A 22222-nucleotide genomic window follows, 5' to 3' on the forward strand; every position below is an offset into this window, starting at 1 on the left:
ATCCCTGTGCATCTCTAGATTGGGAGCCACCTGAGGCGGGTGATTACATACTGGTGGTCCCCTGAGTCTATTGCAGAGCCAACTACGTGCATCTCTTCCCAACTCCGCCTCCAGTGATATGACGTCAGGACTGGAAATTAGCTGTGGTGGGATTTGTATCATAGGAATAGACAAACATTACAAAACAGGGCTTTTCTTTTCTTTTTTTCAGGTTTTCTTTATTTATTTTTTAGAGAGAAGAGAAGGGAGGGAGAAAGAAAGGGAGAGAAATACTGATTGGTTGCCTCTTGTATGTGCCCCAACCAGGGTCCAAATTCACAACCCAGGCATGTGCCCGGACCAGGAATCCAACTGGCGACCTTTTGCTTTGTGGAATGATGCCCAACTAATTGATCCACACCAGTTCAGAGCCAAATCGTGGCTTTTCTTGCCTGGAGAACCACTGTTACACATTTACCAGCACACCACTGACTTCGAGTATCCTCGGCACAACCATCTGCCTGCATAACCTTCAGCTGAGGGCTGCTGTTCCCACTCACGGACAACTCTGGTGAGAAAATGACTTCTTGAGTAGACTTGAAATCTAGCTCTGGTAACACAGGTCCTGAGCCTACCTTCTAGGACAAACTTTTCTATAACAGCGCCTGTGGGCCATATAGTCTCTGTTGCAACTATTCGACCCTGCTACATATTCTTGCTTTTTTCTTCAGCCACTTAAAAATGTTGAACTGTTTTTCCTCGAGATCTATGCAAAAACAGGCAGCAGGCTCTGGCCCACTGGCTATAGTTTGCCAAGCCCTGCTCACAAACAATGTGAGTCACAGAATACTGGCCACTCTGTGACCTACACAGTCACCCTCCCCATCTCTGAAGATGGTTCTCATATACCTCTCTGGGTCTTTTCTTCTCAAGCCTAGGATTCTGCCAGGGTTGCTCTTAAAAGTCAATGCTAAACACAGGTGAAGTGATTGAGGACTGTTTCTAGAATCTGCTTCCCTGGGCCCCGGTAGCTGTGGCAGGCACTGACATCACAGGCCCAGTTAAGGCAGGAAAAGGTATAGAAACCTGGGCTGAGGTTGGTCAGGTGATCTGGCCAACTCAGTAACGTCACAGGATCTAGAAGCAGCAGAGCACAGGGGACCTGTGCACAAGCCAGCTGTGTGATCCGGGGCCCCAGACAGTCACCTGGCTGATGCTGCAGGGAACAGAGATGAGCCGGCCCAGCAGAGCCCTGCCCACACTGTAGGTTCCTGACTGAAACAACTGACTGTTGCCATGTGAAGTCACTAAGCTCTGAAGTTGTTATGCAGCAAAAGCTAATGAGGTCAGGGATCAGAACCCTACCTCCTTGGGCTTTGGTGAAGATTAAATGTCTACAACATGCTTAATTCAATGCTTGGTATATAAAAACATCCTCAGTGAGTGGTAATTGTTATTCAGAAAATATACAGCTGCTTGAATTCCCTTCCAGAGATAAGGGGGAATGTTTTACCTCCTTATCTTAGGAGGTTTGGTCCTCAGGCTGAGCTTTCTTTCTAAAGAGGCTGATGTTTTTTTGTGGCTTCTTTATTAGATGAGACAAAATGAAAAGCACTGAGCGTAGAGTATGGTATACAGTAGTTGCTCAGGAAATGTCAAAAATCTTTCCGCTTTGATTCCCAGAAATTTCCACTCCAACCCACCCTCTGTCCCACCATGTAAACACTGCGCCTGACAGTTCTGCCTGACCCTTCCACTCTCCAACAACTAACAACTTTATTTCAGCTCCTTTGCATCCAGGTAGACATGGGGCCTCCATTATGCCAGGGGGGCAGGCTGCTGTAACTGACAAGAAAATTGAACAAATGGAGAGCAGGTCTACATGCTTTTAGGGTTGTATGCTCTGTGCATGAGGGACCAAACCTGTTAGGAATGCCAGCCACAATAAGAAAAGAAAGATTCTAGCCTCATGAAATGACCCACATTTGGGATAAGCTGGGATCCCCCAAAGGTCCCTTGCCTCAAAAATCTGGTCTCCTATTGTCATGAAGGACTGACGAATCTGTGAAGCTGGAATAAAGTACAGACTCCTTGGAAAAGAAGTGAAGATTTTAAAGCAATCACTTTCATTCACAGTGAAATAGCAGAATCACGACTTTCTTTGAGATGGAAACAGAATGCTAGATTGGTAATTAGAAAGTGCATCACGATTTGTCAATACCAGCAGGCACGGCATGACGTGGGACCAGACCACACCGCTCAGTTGTTAGGAAGGAGACAGTAGTCGTGGACAAAGCCTAATAAGCGACAGTGTTCCAGTCCAACTGGTCCCCCTGATAAGATTATCAACACCCCTTACTGAATGATTTCATGTTCAAATTCAAGGCCATGATGGAGCTGCAGTTTGCTGAGGCAGATTTTCAAACAGGAGGCTGCAGTTCTCAGCTAGACATGACACTAAGGAAAAAAATATCCCTTATTTTTTTTAAATTTTAGAAGCTTTATGCGGAATATAATGAGGCATTTATGCAATAAGCCAACAAATCAAAAACAGTTTCATTTCCCTCTTTCTCTTTCAGGAAAGAGAATCTATTTGCCCTCTACCCACTGACTAGATCAAAATGATTGCAACTCTGGAAAATATGCTATTCGTTCAGAGCCGTGTTTTGATAGGGCCAACCCTCTGGAGAAGAAAACCTTGATGGTTGTGTTTTTGGGTGATCAAGACCTGCTGCTCAGGCAGTTGGGTGACAGGTCACGCCTACATGATGTCTTATGTAGGTGGCCATCACACCTACAATGGATTAATGTGAGCCGCAGCCCTCCCACCTCCACCTCTGAGCATTTGCTCATTTTCTGATTCTCCACTTGCATTTGTTTCTGTATTGGATAGAGAGAGAGGGGACATGGGAAAGAGAAATGGATGGGGGAGGTACCATAAAAATATTCCAACAGATAAAATCAGTTTAAGAAGAATTCCAGAGCCCTGGCCAGTGTGGCTCAGTTGGTTTGATGTTTTTCCACAAAGCCAGGGGTCGCTGTTTTGATTCCTGGTCAGGGCACATGCCTGGGTTGTGGGTTCGGTTTCCAGTCGGGGTACAGGTGAGAGGTGGCCAGTCAATGTTTCTCTCTCACATCAATGTTTCTCTCCCTTTTTTTCTCCCTCCCTTCCCCTCTCTCTCTTAAAAAAAAAAAAAAAAAAAAAGCTTCCAGAAACCTCCCAGAAACAAAAGCAAGGGAATCCATCAATTCAGGAAGGGAAATAGGAGAAAAGTGTAAGACAGCAAGAATGCCAGCCTTTGCAGAGCAATGGCTCAATGTGTTTCCCACAAAATTCCATGAGACCAAAGGCTGCCCTTAGAAAGACGTGATAGGGTGCAAGAAAGGGTGTTGGCAGCCAACCATGGATGCTCGCAGACCCTCAGGTTTCTGGGTTAGGGTGCTGAGAAGCATGGATCTGGAGCCGCCCAGGCCTAGGCTCTAATGGGGGAGGTAGGGAAGAGGAAAGGGAAGATAGAGAGGAAAAGCCAAAAGTATCCACTCCTGGAGAAATTATAAACTAATTCAGATGAGAAAAAGCAGATGCTAGTATGCCAGAAAGGGACCCAGAGGCAGAGCAGATCCACAGCTACTGTGCTAGGAAAGCAGGAAGATTTCAAACCTGAGGCACGAGGTGGGTCCATATTAGTTGGCTTCCTGAGGACTACAGACAGGCCTGGGCCCTTCATTTTAACAAAGATGTGGGGTCTGGAGAATGTTCAAGAAATGCCACACTGACTAGAAGGTGATGCAAGGGGCTGACCATAAAGTCTGTCTTCCTTCTGGGAAGTTTTTGGAGGCCAGAAAATGCAGGAATGCTGGGTGCAGGTGGGCCCAGAAGTGGAGCAATTCTTGGCTGGGCTGGTTGGGACAGCAAGCCCACTAGAAAGACCACATATGGCCTTCCGGGTATGGTGCCCCGGAGTTCAGTGGCTGACCCTGCCAACCGGGTAACTAAAAATGGGGTACAGGTGTGAGGAAATACAGGAGCTCTGGCCCTCAAGTGTCTGTACGGGGCTCAGAGGTGCCTGGCTTGACCTTGACGGTGGTCACCTCCAGCCACAAATGGCCTCACCCACTTAGTCCGGTGCTCTGAACAAATGATCACGTGCAATGCGCGCTGGCGTGATGTGACGAAAGGGGAGACAGCACTGTTAGAGGCGGTGAGTGGGGGAGCGTGTGCAGGCAGAGAAGGGGCTGAGAGACACACTGTAGTTCCGCCTTCCAATCGGTCCACGTGGAGTTCTTGACCGAAAGAAGGTCCTCGTGCACAGGGAAAGAAGAGACCTAACAGCAAGACTGGCCACAGCATACACCAAGCCTCTTCTTACTTTTAAGGCTTCCGTTCAAGCTTTGGAGACCCACAGAAATAATTAGGCCAATCAAAAGTGGGGCACACAGAAAAGCCAGGGCAGCCAGACATCTCTCCAGCCTGGGTCATTGTAACTGGTGCTAGAACAAAGGCCGTGGGAAGTAAACCCAGCTGGGACAGCCAAAGATGCAGGTTTATTCCAAACTCAATCTGTCTAGGTGAAAACAAGGGGAGGCTATTATCTGGGGAAGCACAGGGACCCACTCCTCCCACTGCTGACTGGCTTTATTCCCCGCCCCCCCCCCTTTCCCGAGCTCAAACGCCTCAGATAAAGGCTGTTGGTTGTTGTTAAGAACCAGGAAATCCTCAATGAAAGGCCCCTGGACCAATGTGTAGGGGCACCAGCCAATCTGAAGGATGGTGTTGCCCATTCTTTGGCCACCTCCGAACTGTGGAACCTGTAATTTGAAAGAAGCGTAGAGCAGAGTGGTCCTTCCCTTGAGTTTGGGATGAATTTAACAAGAAAGGCTGGAGGAGGAAGAGATGGAAAAGTGAGAGAGTAGACATTCACTCAGCAGGAGGTGTGGCTCTGGGACCAGTTCGGTTTCCCCTTTGGCAACTGGCAGAAAGGGGGTCATGGAGGCGAGCACTTCCTACAAGGAAGGGAAAAGGAGGGGGAAGACACCCTGAAAATGGAAGAGGAGGCCAAGAGCAGGAGCCACCCCCACCAGAGACCTCTAACAAAATGGAGATAAGACTGGATTTTTTTTTTTTTATTTAAGATTCTATTTATTTATTTTTAGAGAGAGTGGAAGGGAGGGAGAAAGCAAGGGAGAGAAGCATCGGTGCAAGAGAGAAACATGCTATAATGAACACACTTCTAAAAGGTGACAAAAATACACAGAAGAAAGCAGTTAAATCTGTGAGAGCTGGGCTATGGCAGACAAGTAGCAATTCTCCAAGCAGACAAGGGGTGGCACATCAGGCAGAGGGCGCGGCATAAACAATGGGTTGGGGGTGCCCGAGCATGAGGGGCAGAGAGGGGAAGCGGTTGAACACAAGGAAGGCACTAGACATGGGTTCAAAGATCCTCCACCACTCCACGGATCGTGGGCCTCATTCTGTAGGCAGGAGGGCCATCAGAAATGCTTTCTAAAGCTTTATTAAGATATAACTCACATACCATATAACTGACTCTTTTAAATGTGCAATTCGATGGTTTTTAGTTTTTTCACAGAGTTGCACAACTATCACCACAGTCTACTTTTAGAATATTTTCATCATCCCCAAAGGAAACCTCGTGCCCATTAGTAGCCTCTCCCCATTCTGCACCACCACCACCCCACCTGCGCTAGGACAGCTAATGCACTTTCTGTCTCTACAGGGTTGTCTATTCTGGACATTTCATGTAGACCAAATCATAGGATGTGTGGTCTTTTGAGACTGGCTTCTTCCATTTAGCATAATGTTTCTGAGGTTCATCCACGTTGAAGTGTGTATTAACGCCTCATTCCTTTCGGCTGCCAGGAACAGTCCATTGCATGGCTATACAACATTTTGTTGATGGACATTTGGGTTGTTTCCACGTTTTGGCTAGTGTGAAAAATGTTGCTATAAACTTCGCGTATAAGTTTTTGTGTGGACATATATTTCCATTTCTCTTGGGTATCGTCTGATGAGTGGAAATGCTGAGTCATATGGTAACTCTATGCTCAATATTTTGAGGAATGGCCAAACTGTTTTCCACAGCAGCTGATCCATTTTATATTACATTACAGTAATTACACTGCAGGGTAATGTTCTGGAGAAATGTTCCAATTTCCCCCAAATCCCCACCAAAACTTAATATTGTCCCTCTTTTTTTATTAGGACCATCCTAGTGGATGTGAAGTGATCTCATTATGGCTCTGATTTGTAGAGATAGCTAATGATGAGTGATATTGAGAATCTTTTCACATGATTATTCATCAGAGATATTTCAGCAAGAGAAGTGGCTATTTTGTAATAAATCTGGGGGTGAGTTGGACTGGAGAGAAACTAGAGGATGTCATAATCATTCAGGGAGGAGTTAATGAGATCCTGGACCAGGGGAAAAATATGAGAATGATAATAAAGAGAGAGATTCAGGAGTTCCTTCAGAGACAGAACCCATAGGACCTAATGAAAGACTGGCTGAGTGGCACAGTGGGGAGTCAGGGGAGAAGGAAGAAGCAAGGGTGGCGCCATGGCTTCCAGTCTGGGCCACCAAGAGGATGGTGATGCCACAAACCAAGCTAGAGAAGGAGAGGGGAGAGGCAGGCAGGGGAGGGGAGATTGGGAGTTCAGTTCAGGACATAAGAAGTTTGAGGCACCGGGGGGAGATCCACGTGGGGAGAGATGCTGAATAGGCAAGTGGAGAAGCAACTGTGGGGCTCCAGAGAAAGACCTAGAGATAGAGCTGTCAGGATACCAATATGTTGGGAGGTGATAATTAGTTGAGTTTATGAGTTGCGCATATATATTAAGGAATTTTGCAAATTAGGAAGCTTCTGCAGAATCCTTTCAGTGGCAAGCAAAAGGTTAAAAGGTAGCTTAAAGTGATCTATTCTTATAGCGAGCATTAGCCCAGGAGCACCGAGACAACTGCTATCCTTTCAGAGAGGGACGCAGTGCTCACGGGTAGAAAAGGCAGGACGAACACAGCTTTCCTGCTGGGCAAGTTGCCCTGGCAAGAGAGAGCTCCCACCTGCAAAAGAACCACGGCTCCTAGCCTTGGACAACGTCTGCACTTCCTCACTCCAATAATATTTTTAAAGTGAAAAATGAGGAAAACAAAAGCATGATGCTTTAAAAAATGTATTCCCTTTTAAGAATCTGTGATGGGCATATGACCTTTGAGAAAAAACAGCATGAGAGAGAAAAGATCCTAACCATCTTAGTGACAAACTGTGTTTTTCAGTCCTGGAAAGGGTTCATTGCGGGACACCAGGAAGTTTGGATTGCAACTACTTAGCCACAGCATCTGGGTTGAGTGTCAAAAGGACAAAGGACTAGAGGTATTTTTTTAAAAAATATTTATTTTTAGAGAGGGGGAAGGGAGCAAGAGAGGGAGGGAACATTGACTGGTTGCCTCTGGGGACTGAACCCGCACATGCCCTGACCCCTGACTGGGAATCAAACTGGCGACCTTTCACTTTGCGGGGCCATGCCTAACCAACCGAGCCACATGGGTCAGGGTGAGGTATTTTCCACCTACCTCTCCAGATCCATGCCCCACCCTTCTCCATCCAGTTCTGGGTCCAAGGAGGCTGCCCACAGAGACAGAATAAATAGGTTCCCTTGTCAATTGGCTTCTAGCTTGGTCTGGCCAACAGGTGGCACTGGTAAGGAAGAAGACTGAGGTCAACCCCATCTCCTTGCTGCCAGGTTGGCTAAGTCCCCCTACTGAGAGCTCAGCTCAGGTCAGGCGGTTCTCTCCATGAAGTTATCCTTTCCAGGTTCCCCAAGCCACTCCCCTTCCTACCCTACAGGTCTAAGGGTGGTGGGAGCGCCTTGCTATCACTAGTCCTAGGGTGCTGTCACTTGTTTTCTTACTCCAATGTTCAAGGTTTCCTTCCTTACCCTCTAGGACACTTAGTCAAGAGTTGCTATCTGAAGCCCTGAGAGGCACGTCAGCTTATCACAAAGAACTTACTGGCTCTTGAGCCACACAGACACTTTTATCACACCGTCTTGTTCTTCCTGCTCCGTCTGGACTGTCCACACATTCACTGGGCCAAGCGCAGTCTGAAGTGCTGTGGGTGCCAAAGTAGGACACGGTCTTGCCCTCAAAGAAGCATGTTAGGGGGAATATATGCACATGCGGCTATAACCAGGGCCCTCGCCGAGCCATCCTGGACTTCATTCCCACAGGACACTAGGGCATTCTCGGCCCCCTCCCAGCTTCATGGAAATGCTAAGAAATAAGGAGCAAGAACAACATGGCTGCTGGAGAAGCAGCGCTGGAGAGAGAATCTGAAAGGACCTCGAAGTCCAGCTTGATTTTCAAAAGTTACTGAGTCACTGCTTGGAAACTGAGGAGGACAAATGCAGCTCAAGAACCACGAGAGCCAGAAGCACTGCCTTAGGAGGTGGAGGTCGCAGTGACTGGCAGCCCTAGGTGAGGAGGGGAGTGAATGGGGCAGGCTAAGAATGCCCTCCCTACCCCAAGGTGGTCTTTTTTTGTTTATAAACTCATTCCTCCTGTCCAGCCCCCTGGAAAAGTTGACAGCTTAGAATATGGGCTCAGCAGAATTTTAGGATTCAAACAACAGCAAAAAAATTCCTTCCCCAAGAAGCTACTGTCTGAGAATTAGAATCCCCTACCCTTACGGCGGGATGGGATGGCAGAGACTTCTGAAACCAGATTGTTGCACCCAAGGACTGAATGAGCTGATGTGAGTGAGGGAGGGCCCCTGCAGTGCTGGCCCAAGAGTCAAATGAAGTGTGGTTCTCCTTTCTTCACCAAGGAAAGGCTCTCCTGTCCTTTACCTACACCTCTCTCTCAAGGCCGTCTGCAAAACTCACACCAAACTGAAGTGCCTGAAAAGAAGTGAACGCTCCACCCTATGTTTCTGAAACGACCGACTCTACTTGAACTTCCCTATCACGATATTGGGGGAAAAAAGTCACTGACACTCCGTCATCTGGGGAAGACCAGGTCCCTTAGCCTGCGTCTCACTTATACCTGATTTCATTACGACAGCGGCACTAACGCTGCACCGCAGTCATGCCTAGGAGCTGCATTTGTGTAGAGCCCGGGGAGAAAATGCACATTTCAGGACGGCACAAGCCCATACTTAGCGTTGTCCCCCTGGAACCTGAGGTTCCTCAGCGGCGTGGTAGTAACTTTGGTCACTCTGAAAATAACTTACATGAAAAAAAAAAGTGGTTAAAACTAAGATGGTGAGGTAATGCTCAGATATTTGGAAATACAAATCAACACAAAAAAAGCAATATAAGGTGGAGGTATTTTTGGAGGTATTTCCATTGGCTTTTTCAACAACATTTTGCAATGATGCGAGGCAGAAGGGAGGCTTTGAGGGGCTCAAGGGTGGTCGGGAGAGATTGTTACTGACCTGCCCTGGACACTGGCCCTAGTGAGGGAATCCTACCCATGACCTGGGTTCTGGTCTTTCTTCTGGAGCACCAGCTGGGGGTGAAGTCTCCCCAGCTTCCTGTATCCAAAGCTGACCTCAACCCCAGAACTCTGAAGGCAGCAGTGACTAGGTGTGGGACCATGTGGCCAGCATGGAGGTGTGGGCTAGGCCTGGGCCACCAAACCAGCAGCGCTCGGCCTTGGCGGGACCTGGGCTCTGGGTGTGGAGAGGCAGCCACGTGGGGCAGGGAGCCTTGACTGGGACAGCCTCCACCACGCAGAGAAGAGACTGGGGCCGGCAAGGAGAGGAACAAAGCAAGAGGGGAAGCCTGAATGCTGGAGGGGTCAGTTGAAGCCACAATTCCACAGAGTTCCCTCCTGAGGCCTCTTTTCAAAGCATTGGTTAGGGGAGAGGTTGGCCAAGACAGGAAGAAGAATAAGATGTGTGACGTGGCCGACAGTTTCCAAGAGGAAGTGTGAACAGTTCTTAGGGATTTCTACTACCCCAGAGAATCATATGACAGAGTCTGTGGTCCCCGGGGAGGGGCTTAAGAATAGCCATGACCAGAGTTATGGAGGTCCCTGAGGCTGGCTGGTGGGCAGTAATGTTACCGCAGTTGACCAAACCTTAATGGTTATAGAGCTTTCTTGGAAACAAGCAAAAAACCTTCTATTTATAACCTATGTACGGAGCACAGAGAACATCAAGCCAGGTATTAAATTATGACTATATAATGAAAACTGCAGACCCATGAGCTCAGATACCACGTGTGGTTTGCTTGGATGGTGTGCATTGTCCCAACTTTTCCAAAATCATCGGACATCGAATCATCCACCTAAAGGAGCAAAAGTGCCCATTCAAGGAAATACTTTACAAGCGAACTGGCAAGAACTTCGCAGTGTGGGGGAAGGCGTACATAGAGGGTTCTGTTTCTCAAGAGAATGCCCGGATGGAAAATCACCTATTTATGTGGTTTAGTTCTGTTGTGAAAGGCTGAGACTGTTGCCAAATGCACTTTCAGATCTCTGTTCTTGACTAATCGTAGCCGTCTGAGGGGCCAGATGCCAAAAGCGTAACCCAGAACAGTTCTTGAAATTACCTTTGTGAATAAAAACAAAAGTTCAAAAAGTCAAAAGAGCTGGCTGGAGCTCAGGGAGGAGAGAACAAATGTAGCAGCAAGAAGAAAAACCATTTGAGAAATCTGAGCGTGCTTTGGTGCCTTGTGAGCACCGGGAGAGGAGCAGAGCACAGTGAGGTGGGGGACCGAAAGGCCTCAGGCATCAGGTTCGCCTCGTTTACCAGCATCGCTTAGGTCCCTGTGCCTGCATTCAGCTTACTCAACTCTGTCACTTATAAACCATCACGTCAATCACTGTATTTGCCTCTTGAAAGGCTCCTGCAATTCTGGACTTGCTGACGGTGCAGCATGAATTCATCCACCTACATCTACTGTGCCGACAGAGACTGAGAAAACTCACATTCTCACTGGTTTGCGTCCTGGTTTGGTCACGACAGAGGGAGTGAGCCAACTTAATGATCGTGCATGAAGCGGTCTAATGTTGCACTAATGTTGCACTACAACTCAGCAGCTGTTTGCCACGGACAAGCTGAATTCCACAAATTATTAACTCAGTCAAAGTCAAAAAGAGAGCTCAGAAGGGAGCTCTTGTTCCACAGGTGTAGGATTTCAGTTTTGCAAGCTGGAAAAGTTCTGGAGCTCTGCTGCAGGACAAGGGGCCTGTAAGTAACGCCACTGTGCTGGACATTTAAAAATGGTTAAGGTGGTCAATTTTACGTTGTGTTTTTTAGCACGATAAAAATTTTACTTTTTAAGTAAAAACCAAAAACCAAAACAAAACCCAGCCAGAATGCATTATTCATTCCATGCCCTTGCACCTGGCTACAATCACAGCATATTCCACTAATTAAACTGAATTTCCTGGAGACAGAGAGCGAACACATGCATGCTAGCCACCAAGGGTTAACAAGAATCTACTTTAAATTCCAAGCAGAACAAATAAAGAAAAAAAATCTATGGCTGGAGAACTCAAACAGCCTAGACTTCTTTGAAACGATCTGCTGTGCCGATACTTATATGGCAATTCTAGGACCGTTACTTTAAATCTTAACGGGGTAACCTTTCGGATGGGTGATTCAGAGCGATCCTGGAGCAAGCAGGACAAGTTGGGGTGACGTCCGCTCCTGCCTTCAGGGAGACCCAGAACCACCCGCCCCTCTCCAGTCCTCCTCTGCCCAGGCCTTCTGCAGGGAGCAAGATTCACACATCACATCATTTCTCAGCTGCCTGACGGAACTGCCGTGATTATGCATTTTATTTTAAACTAGGTTACAGAATTTCAGATTCTGCTAGTGTTTCTGTATTAGTTTGCTAGGGCTTCTGTAACAACAGAAAGTTATTTTCTCATAGTTCTAGAGGCCAGAAGTCCAAAATCAAGGTGTTGGAGGTCTTAGTCCCTCCTAAGGGCTCAGAGGAAGTCTCACTCCAACCCTCCATCTCCGAATGGCGTTCTCCTGGGTCTGTCCTCACGTGGCCTCCCTTCTTCTGACAGGCGAGCAGTCAGACCAGATTAGGGGCCACATGACTCCAGGATGACCTCATCTTAACAAATTACCTCTGCAACGACCCTACTTCCAAATAAGGCCATATTTTGCGGTACAGGAGGTTAGGTCTTCCATATAGCATTTTTGCAGGAGCGGGGTGGGTGGGGGGGAGACCAGCAGCATTGGCTGGGAATTTGTTTAAAATACAGATTTGTGGCCACCACCCTAGACCCACTGAATCAGAAACTGAAAGTGTAGGCAATTGATAATGTATATTTTAATGAGTCTTTCAAATGATTCTGATGCACGCTGAAGTTTGAGAACCACTATTTGAAATCATTCTGCACATTTGAAAACTCATTTTGGAATGCTAAGTGTGTATCTTGTCCTTCTAACAGAATTACTAGCCCTTTGGAGCTGTCTCTGACTGAGTTCATCCCATGTTGCTTCTCCCACAGCCACGAGCAACTAATACTTATTGCTTACATAAACAAACAAACCAGATTCCTCTGGCAGGCTAGAATCTGGAGGTCTGTACCGTCCACACATCGCCTTTACACAGGTCTTATTTTGTCTGCCCATGAGTACTGTGAACTAATTTCCACCATTAAAAACCTAGATTACAGAGTTTTCTTGAAAGAAAAAAAAAAAAAGGCAAGATCTGGCAATCAGTGAATCCAAAATTCCATGGAGCAACAATCAACAGATCGGTGGCTGGCTCTTTGAAGTGGGGCCTGAGGGTTCCAGGTAGCCACAGTCCGCACCATTCCCTGCTGCCTCCCTGGCAGTGGGGCTTTATGCAGAGCAACCGCGCTCATTCACATCACCTATACGGCTCCTAAACACATTTAGATCTAAACCGCGCTGGAGAGAGGGAGGCTGGATGGAGAAAGGCATCACTATCCACAGCCTGAAATACTTTGTGTTTCTGGGCAGCAAGTTAAGAAATGGAATTTCAGAAGCCAGTGTCTCTGATTAGCACCAACTTTTGAGTTCTGAGAGTTTTGCTCCACTTTTCATCAGCTAACAGGGCCAGTTATGAAATGACTACAGCACTGAAGGTCAAAGTTTTGTATCTACACGACTTCGGGAACAGTGGGGTGAGGAGGACCTGGGGCGGTGATGTGAGCTGTCACGTGGGCCGCCTCCCGTGTCTCCGCTCTGCCCCGCTCCGACAGCAGACCTGCTGTGAAGGCATTATTGCCCCGGGAAGCAAGTGGGGGGGGGAAGTCGTTCTTTCAAACTACTTCCAGGACTTACACCAATTTGAAAGGGCAGATCCTGAACTAGGCTTGACAGCTGCCTTTAAGGCAGACACCAAACAGTTTTTGGACAAAGGGCAGAACAGATACCATTTATGTACCCGACCCAGGACACGGGGGGCAGTTCATGAAAAAGTGAGCGGACTGGTGAACTGGGGTCTTTATCTCAGCGGTGAGGATGGGCCTGGTGTTCCACGGTGAGAGCAGTGGAGACAGGCACAAGTCTCCAGCGAGGGCATAAGCTTCATTAGTAAGCACCAGGAAGCGGCACCTGCCATGAGGCTCATCCCCAAGCAATAAATCAGAAAAATAAATCCAACAAATGACCACTATATGTCATACGGTAATGCTTAAATTTTATTCTCCCCTTAACCACAACTGTACCCCAGCATTATTAGGAAAGAAAAGAGGAGACGGAATATGCACTGATGACTGAATCTTCCCTTAAACCTGTTAGAATTTCGCACTGTGGGTGGAAATGGGTTCTGTGAGAAGTAAACATCACGGGGTGATCTGAAAATACGTTCCTAATTAGGCAGGTCATGGTGGGTAGACATGTCCCAGACCCGTAACTTCTTCTCTCTCTCTTTTTTTAAATTTCTTTATTTATTCTTAGAGAGAAAGGAAGGGAGGGAGAAAGAGAGGGAGAGAAACATCGATTGTGAGAGAGATATCAATTGCTTCTCGAATGCACCCTAACCAGGGATTGGCCTGCAACCCAGGCATGTGCCCTGCCCGAGAATTGAACTGGTGACCTTTCACTTTGTGGTAAAAGGTTTATCTTTGCCTTAAGCAAGTCCTGTCCATTGCTTTTATGCATCCAGCTTGACACACCTTTGAAATAAGCGTAACCACCCTTGAGAGAGCATATAATCTTCCTGTGGGGAAGGGGCCATCTCCTGCGGTCCCTCCCGCCCCTTCTAATAGCTGTTCAGCTTTCGCTCAAGATCACCACACAGTGGACCGTGTAATGCTGTGAGCCAGGATGCACCTACTAGAATGGTTACAGTTAAAACAAATACTGATAATACCGAGTGCCGGTGAAGGAACTGGAACTCTCATCCTTTGCTGGAGGGACTGAAAAATGGGCAGCCACTCTAGAGAACAGTTTGGCTGTGTCTTAGAAGGTTATACACACTCTTACCACACAACCTAGCAATCCCACTTGCAGGTATTTACCCCAAGGCAATGAAAACTTAGGTTCACACACAAGTCCATGTGATTGCTTACAGCAGCTTTACTAATGGTCGCCAAATCCTGGAAACAACCCAAATGCCCTTCAATGGGTGAATGGACACACAGACATCGTGCAGTGAAGTAGAACTCATGTACCAATCTCAAAAGCACTAGGCTGAGAGAACAAAGCCAGTCTCAAAATACTGCATACTTAAGTCGACTTATGTGACGTTTTCAAAAGGACGAATGATGGAGAATAGCTCAGTGGTTGCCTGGGGGTGGGGCTGCAGGTGCGGGCTGGGTGTGACCATACAGGGAGTCAGGGGGTGACGGGACTGTTCTGAATCCTGATCTGGGTGATGGTCACACGGATCTACGTGTCAACGTCCATGGACTTGTGCAACTCTCCTCGGACGTCAAGTTCACTATACGGTAATATAAATTTTTTAAAAATCAAATTGGGCCCTGGCTGGTGTGGCTCAGTGGATTCGGCCTGTGAACTACAGGGTCACTGGTTCGATTCCCAGTCAGGGCACATGCCTGGGTTGCAGGCCAGGCCCCAGTACAGGGCATGTGAGAGGCAACCACACATTGATCTTTCTCTTCCTCTCTTTCTCCCTCCCTTCCCCTCTCTAAAAATAAATTAAGAAAATCTTTAAAAAAATAAAATTGGAAAACTGATTGTATGTCACCAATTTATGTATAGGACAAATGTACCTAATGGAAAATGTCTCTGGAGTGGAGTTGGTCAACAGATGCTGAATCCGGAATATACACCCGCACATGGGAGTGAGGGGGGCAGGAACTCAGGCCTCGTGCGCACAGTTTGGTATGGAGAGAGGGTAGGTGACATTCTTGAGTCACTAGGCACAACCTGATAATTCTCTGAAAAGGCAAAACAGTTGTGATCTGTAAAGTTTCTTTACCAGGAACTCTGCCTTCGTGGTCTCTTACAACAGGGACGGAATCCAGGCTTAGAGATGGTAAAGGATTCACCCTGATCAGTTCTGTACAGTTCCCCAGAGGCCACATAAAGCCACAGCGTGAATCACACGAGGATTCCTCCCTTTTCTCTGCTGTACCTGGAGCGGGCCCAAAATCCTCTGTGCTCTTGAAGTCTTGCTCTTCCTTTAAGACTGCAGTTGGGGAAGCGGGGAATTTTGCTGAGACATGTGGCAATGTCCAGAGACATTTTTGGTTGTCACAGCTGGAGGGAAAAACATTACCAGAGATGCTGCTGGACATCCTCCAGTGTATAGGATGGCCCCCTGAAAGAGTAATTATCCCACCCCAAAAGTCACCAGTGCAGAGGGTGAGAACTTCCTGGTTTAAAGGAATGAACAGGAAATATGTTCTTCCTTCCTCAGGAAAGGAAGAAAGGAAATATGTATTAAACATATTCATGAGCCAGATGCCGTACTGGGTATTTTTAAATTCTTATCTCCTCAAGACCCTTTTGAGGTGGGTCCTATCAACCCCAATTTACAGTTAAGAAGGTTGCTGCAGATGCAGAAAATGATGTGTCCAAACTCCAGTGATGAGACAAGAAGCTGTGGTGTCTCGGGATCAGCTGGACCCTCTGTTACGCTCCCTCACTTCCACCTCCTCTCATCTCAAAAATCACCTCTTAGCCCTAAGTGATGTGCGAACAAGGGGAGATGGTGGGCCAGCCAAGAACATCTGAATTCTAGAGGCTCTCAGAAAGTGAGGGGTCCTGTTGTCACTAAGAGTCGCCCAGGCTGGGTTGTCCCCAGTCTTATCGTGCCTCCGCTCTAAGGGCACGAATGTCTCTCCTTCCTCCAAACAGCCCACAGACGTTCCCAGCCAGTCACTCCAGGACAGCTTCCTCTCCTCTCCCGCCAGCCTGTGTTGCTGGCCTGGTCACAAAGAGTGGGGCACTCAGCAGCTGGGGACAGGGCAACCGTCACAGAACAACATGCGACCATCAGCTTCCCACAATAACATCTGCAGGGCAGGGTGTGCCTCACACACTAAGCAAACCGCTTTAAAAACAAGTTTCATAATCACTTCTGAGTGATTCTGATTCAATTTAGCCTTTCACATAATGAGCACTGACAGTTCCAACAGCTGAAAATGGGGTGTGTGTGTGCGGAAGATGGAGGGAGGAGGGAGAGACGAGAGGAGAGAGGAAGAAAGAGAACAAAGGAAGGAGTAGAGGAGGACAGATACTTAAAATCTGAACATAAAACTCAGAAAACAGATGACCTCAAAATAAGAGACGAACTCTAAGGTTGAGGGACCCTCCTGCAAATCAGACGGGAACACATGAGTGGTCTTTGAAATGACTCCAGATAACTGCAACGAGGCCTGTGAGCAGGCAACGCATCCTAGTTGTGGAACCCGGCAAAGCTGAGTCACCTCCTGCCCAGGCTCCCCCCGCCTCTCCAACATCCCACCTTCATCCCGCCCCCGCCCCCCAGCCAGCCCCTCCCAGCCACGCAGACAGCACTCACAGTTCCAAAATCAGGATGACGTCCGTCTTGTTCTCGTACACCTCGTGCAGGGTGATGACGTTGGGGTGCTGGATCTCCTTCAGGATGCTGACCTCCCGCTCGATGTCCTCGCGGCTCACGCCCCGGCGGCTGGATTTTGTCCTCCGTTTCTTGATGAATTTGGCGGCATACTGCAGACCCGTGCTCTTCTCGCGGCATTTCTTCACGACTGCAAACTGCCCGCTGAAGAAAGAAGGGCACGGGTCATTTATACACTCTTTTCTGTTTACTAAAAAAACAAGATTTGAGCAAGGATGTGCCATGGGGGGAGGAGGAGCAATAGAATTGTGGGTAGAAAAGTCCAAATTATGGGCAATTAACACAGTAAGTAGGAATATTTCTTACTACACTTCAGTTTCATTAATGCAAGTTTCTTTTTTTTTAACATATTGCAATTTTTATTTTTTTATTGTTGTTTTATTGCAATTGTCCCAATTGTCCCCCATGGCTCTTCCCTGCCTTGCACCCCCCCCAACTTTTACCCCACAGTCAATCCCACCCTGTTGTCCATGTGCCATTTATACTCGTTCTTTAACTAGGCCCTTCCCCTTCTTTCCTCGCTTATCACCCCCCACCCCGTTGCTGTCAGTCTGTTCCTTGTTTCCATGCCTCTGTTCTATTTTGCTAATTTGTTCATTAGGTTCCTATTATAGGTGAAATCATATTGTATTTGTCTTTCACTGCCTGGCTCATTTCACTTCTCATAATACTCTCCAGTTCCATCCATGCTGTCACGAAAGGTAGGAGTTCCTTCTTTCTTTCTAATGCAGTTTCTTTCTGAACACTGATGCAAAGGATAAAAATTATTTTCTTGAATTATGTTTTGTCGAATGGGTAATAATGCTTGCACATCTGTGCTGGCCTCCTTCCCTCCCATTTCAGAATTGGGGACAGCGGGAAGGAGCTCCTGGATCTGACCTCACTTCCAACAAACTCTTTTCTTGTATGTTTAGGAAAACAAGATGGATTGGTAGAAAAATATAGAGAGCCCTGATTCTGATAACATATTTCTAGCACCAATATTTATCAATCTAAACACCCCCAACAAAAAAAACCCCTATATATTTCTTTCACACTTTGGGAACTGAGAAGCCCTTTGTACTAGACATCTGCTGGCTGCTTCTCTAGCATCACCACCCACCCTCCTCTTCCCTTTCCAAAACTGACTCCACCTACAACTATAGATAATGGATCATGTGACCTAGGCTAGGCCAATCAGTGTACTGTATCTTCCTGGCTCCAGTAATATGCACGTGACCAGAGTAAGACCTTCCAGAGAATGTTCAGACAAAGCCTTTTTCTGAGATTCTTTGATCCTCCAAAACTGCTGCCAGACACCTTGGGGACATGTGAGGAGCCACTCTTGGTGTAAGGCCAATCACCACGCAGAGACAGAGCCAGCAAAGGAAAAACACTAGGCCTGTGGCAGCATTGTGGAGTGCTTGGACCACCCCTAGCCCGATGCCAACTGCCTTTGGATTTTTCAGTTTGATTTGCGTTTTCTGTTTCTGGCAGAGAAAAGCATCCTATCCACCTTATGGCACAGCAAATAACCAGAGCCTCCTATGCAAGTGTAAAAGACTATAATACGATAACTTGACACCAAATAAAAGGTGAATACGAGTACTCGAGTGGGTGAGGTATTGAGGTAAGTGGCTACTCTGACTGTCAGTGAAACAACAGAAAGATACTTCCGGTATCGACCTGTATTTCTCCGCTAGTGCCCATGGCAGGGTCAGTTCGCCCATTATCACAGGATCTGTACATTTCTTGGCACCTGCTGGAGAACTGCTATGTAGAGCATTATCACAATTATTTTTAGTTAGTTTTATTCTACTCACATGCAGACAAAAGCAGGGAGAGAAATTCAAATTAAGGGTAGTATTTTGATACTAAAGAATGGATACTTTAAAATGTTACTCATTTACTTTAGCAGCAGGAGGTCAGTGAAGAAAAAAAACACAGTGAAGGATTATTTTTATAGCGGTGTCAATTTTTTTGCATGACAGGTTGTTAATACCCTCTTTCCCCCTGCAGCAGGGTAGCAGAGAAGTTGAAGAATAAATCGTACGGGAATGCTAGCAAAGATTGCCTGTAAACTCATGACCTTAAAGAGCCACAGGATCTACTACGACTTTATTACAACCATTTGCTAATTTCTCTGGGGAGTGGAAGAACTGGGCTTTCTGTCTGTTGAGGGGTAGGGAGTGGGCAGCAGAGATGGGGTTCACAGATAAAAGGAAGAACACAGCCCCATTCCTCACAAAGACAGTATCATTTCCCCACTGAAGGCTCTCCAGGGGCCTCAGGACGGAGAGGAGGCAGTGGGCCCTGCGCCACGTGGGACCTTCAGACCACACACAACTGTGCTTCCGGGGGCTGGGCCAGGATGCCTCTCACGGGTCACAGCCACAGCGACTTGTCTCAGGCGCTGTAAAGACTCAAGGCAGACTCTGTGGTTGGAATCATGTTGCTTAAAAAAACAGAACCAAAGTGTCAAGAAAAAGAGAAAAAGCCTGCAGGCGAACCACAAAAAATTTAAATGCAAGCCTAAATTGAAAGACTATCTGAGTGTGTTTTCATTGCCAAATGTTTCATTGTTGACTGTTTCCCTCTTTTACGTATGGGGAGGCGAGGGCAGGAAGGCCCAACCACCCTCAGGGCCGGGTTAGAGGGAGTTCCAAACGTGTGTGTTGAGGCCAGGGGTGGGTGCACAGGTCGAAGCTCACCACGCAGTCCAGGTTCACAGTGAAACATATGGAGTGCCACTTTCTTGCTCACACTCTGCGGTTCCCACGAGGCGGGAACTGGCAAGGGAAGAGGGTCTAAGGGGCCAGCAGGTGGGAAAGACCCCCACCCAGGAGAAATGGGATTCTAAGGCCGCATAACTAACTACAAGCCCTTGCCCAGGCTAACCTTGGCTGCAGAGGGTTGAAGGGGGGTTGGAATGATTATGAGGGACACCCTCTGGGCCCATCTCCATGCCATCTCTTTAATAACACCTTTCGTATTCATCTCTGACTCCCCAACAACCCGCGCCTCCTCCTTGCTCCAACCAGCATTCCGTCCCACACCTGAACCCACGGAGCATGTCAGACCCTGCTGTAGCACTTGCTCTCTTCCGTCTGTTTCTTGGCCAGTGCCACCCCTCCCAATACTAATTCCTTGAGGACCGAGGGCTGCCGGGGGCATCTTTCTGTCCCCGAAGGCATGGGGTGTAGAGCTCCTCTGGGAGCTCATGCAGGTGCTGCCCTTCAATCCTGAATCTATAATCCTAAAGCCAGGGGTTAAGTTGAAGGTGCTTCACTGTAATTCAATACCTGTAGGGCTGGGGGCACAGATTGCCTTGGGTCCACCGCCTACTAGCCATGTGACCGTAGGCTTACTGGTTAATGCTCCGTGCCTCAGTTTCCTTATCTGCAAAGTAGGTGTAATAACTGTGCCAGCCTAGGAAGGCAGCTGGAGGGGAAGGGAAAGGTTTAAATGAGCGACAATGTGTAAAGTGGTTAGAACAGGGCCTGGCTGTACATCTTCATTAACTGGGAACTTGGATGAATCTTTGACAACTAGAGTTATTATTATTAGCTCATGGTTGCTTAAATCCCCAAGTGTTGCAGTATAACCCCCAAAATATCACCTCCTGACCACCTGGGGAAAAGAACCCTAAAAGGAGAAACAAAGAAAGCTACACAGTTGAAGTGTGTAAAACTATTGCTATAGATGGCTGCTGGCTTCTGTCTTCGGACCCATCATCTGCCCGCTCCCTCTACCCGCCCCACTCAGAGGGCGTGCTGGGGCTGACGCTCACTGCAGCTGGGGCCTTCTGGCTCTCACCTGGGAACTTTGTCACTGCGAGCCAGGCCGGATACCCACGTGTGGCCCATGGGGGCCTTGCCGTGCACTCGGTAACCTGTGTAGGGAATGCTCACAGTGCAGTCTCCAGAGGCAGCGAGCAAACTGAGGACAGGCACCTTGGAGAAGAAACTCTGCTCTGAGAACAGCAGTTTTCTTCGGGAGGCCTAATTCGAGTGGGACTGTGGGTTAATTGCTGCTCCCGTCCTTCCCTCCCTGAGCAGCTGCCAGCCCCCCCCCCCCCCCCCCCGCCCCACCACTGACAACGGGAAAAAACAATTTGTTCATTTTTTTTGGCAAGGGCTTCTAAATCATGAGTTCCCAGAGTAACACCCTGACATGGCTCCCAGGACGAGCTGTGAGCAGGGACAAGTAAATGCACACAGAGAAGCAAGGCCACCTATGCAGTGCACTTGGACCTGCCTGTCATCCCAGCCCCCCTCTCTTGTTACAAAGACCTGAGGCTCCTCAGTGATTGACACCCAGCTGCAGCAATGGTTCAGTGGTTGGGGAATGTAGCTTCCTTACTAGAAAATAGAAACTCACTGTGTACTAGGACATCTAATTGACAAAACAAGGACACGGGAGGTCCTCGTTTTTTGCAGGATCCATATCTGGGAATTCACCTACTCGCTAAAATTTATTTGTAAACCTTACAATCAATACTCGGAGGGCCTTCGAAGTCAGTTGCAGATTTGAGATGTCCGATGACGTTGACCGAGGCAACTCTCTGCCTTCCTGTTCCAGCTGTCGTACTGTAAACAAGTGTCCTTTTGGTGGCCTGCTCAGGGCCACTTTTTTTTTTTTTTTTGCATTTTGTGCTGTTTATATTTATAATTGCCCCCAAGCACAACGCTACGGTACTGTCCACTGTCCCTAAGCGCAGAGGCTGTGATGCATCTAACATATAAAATGCTGTTTGTGTGTTAGATGAGCTTCACTCAGGTGTGACCTATAGTGCTGTGGGCTGTGAGTTCAATGTTAATGAATTAACAATATACATTAAACACGGCACCCTCAAACAGAAACACATAAAACAGGGTTATGCGTAGATCTGTTGTCAAAAAGGTTGTGATCAGAGGCCTGTGGGAACCTGACCCTGTATTCTCTCCAGGACCAGTGACTCAGTACTTGCTAAAGCCATGTTCGTGGCAAATTTATAGAATGTGACTACCATGAACAATGAGAATCTGATGTGTGTGGTTATTTAAAAAGTGCACCAAGTCTCTGTCATCTAATAACTGAGAGAACAGTCTGTTGCACTAGTACAGGCGGCCAACTCCATTTCCACATAAAAACTTCCAGTTAATCGTGATAAACGTTTGCTAATTACTTGTGGTCAGGTAACATACAAGGAAAATGGGACATATCCCTGCTTTAAACAGTTTTATACTAGAAATATTAACCACA

At 47.5% G+C, this 22222-nt stretch overlaps 1 protein-coding gene across 4 annotated transcripts in view; it reads right to left on the reverse strand.

Moving 5' to 3' along the window:
• The window catches only part of DAPK1 (death associated protein kinase 1), a 174954-nt gene that overhangs the window by 63660 nt on the left and 89072 nt on the right, over nt 1–22222 (reverse strand). For all 4 annotated transcript variants that reach the window (XM_045195116.2, XM_053923386.1, XM_045195117.3 and 1 more), the window contains exon 3: nt 16922–17143. In XM_045195116.2, coding sequence (XP_045051051.2) covers nt 16922–17143 — 222 coding nt within the window. The remainder of the gene's footprint in view (nt 1–16921; nt 17144–22222) is intronic.

This window comes from Desmodus rotundus, chromosome 1 (assembly GCF_022682495.2).
Source record: "Desmodus rotundus isolate HL8 chromosome 1, HLdesRot8A.1, whole genome shotgun sequence".
Classification (NCBI taxonomy): Eukaryota; Metazoa; Chordata; class Mammalia; order Chiroptera; family Phyllostomidae; genus Desmodus; species Desmodus rotundus.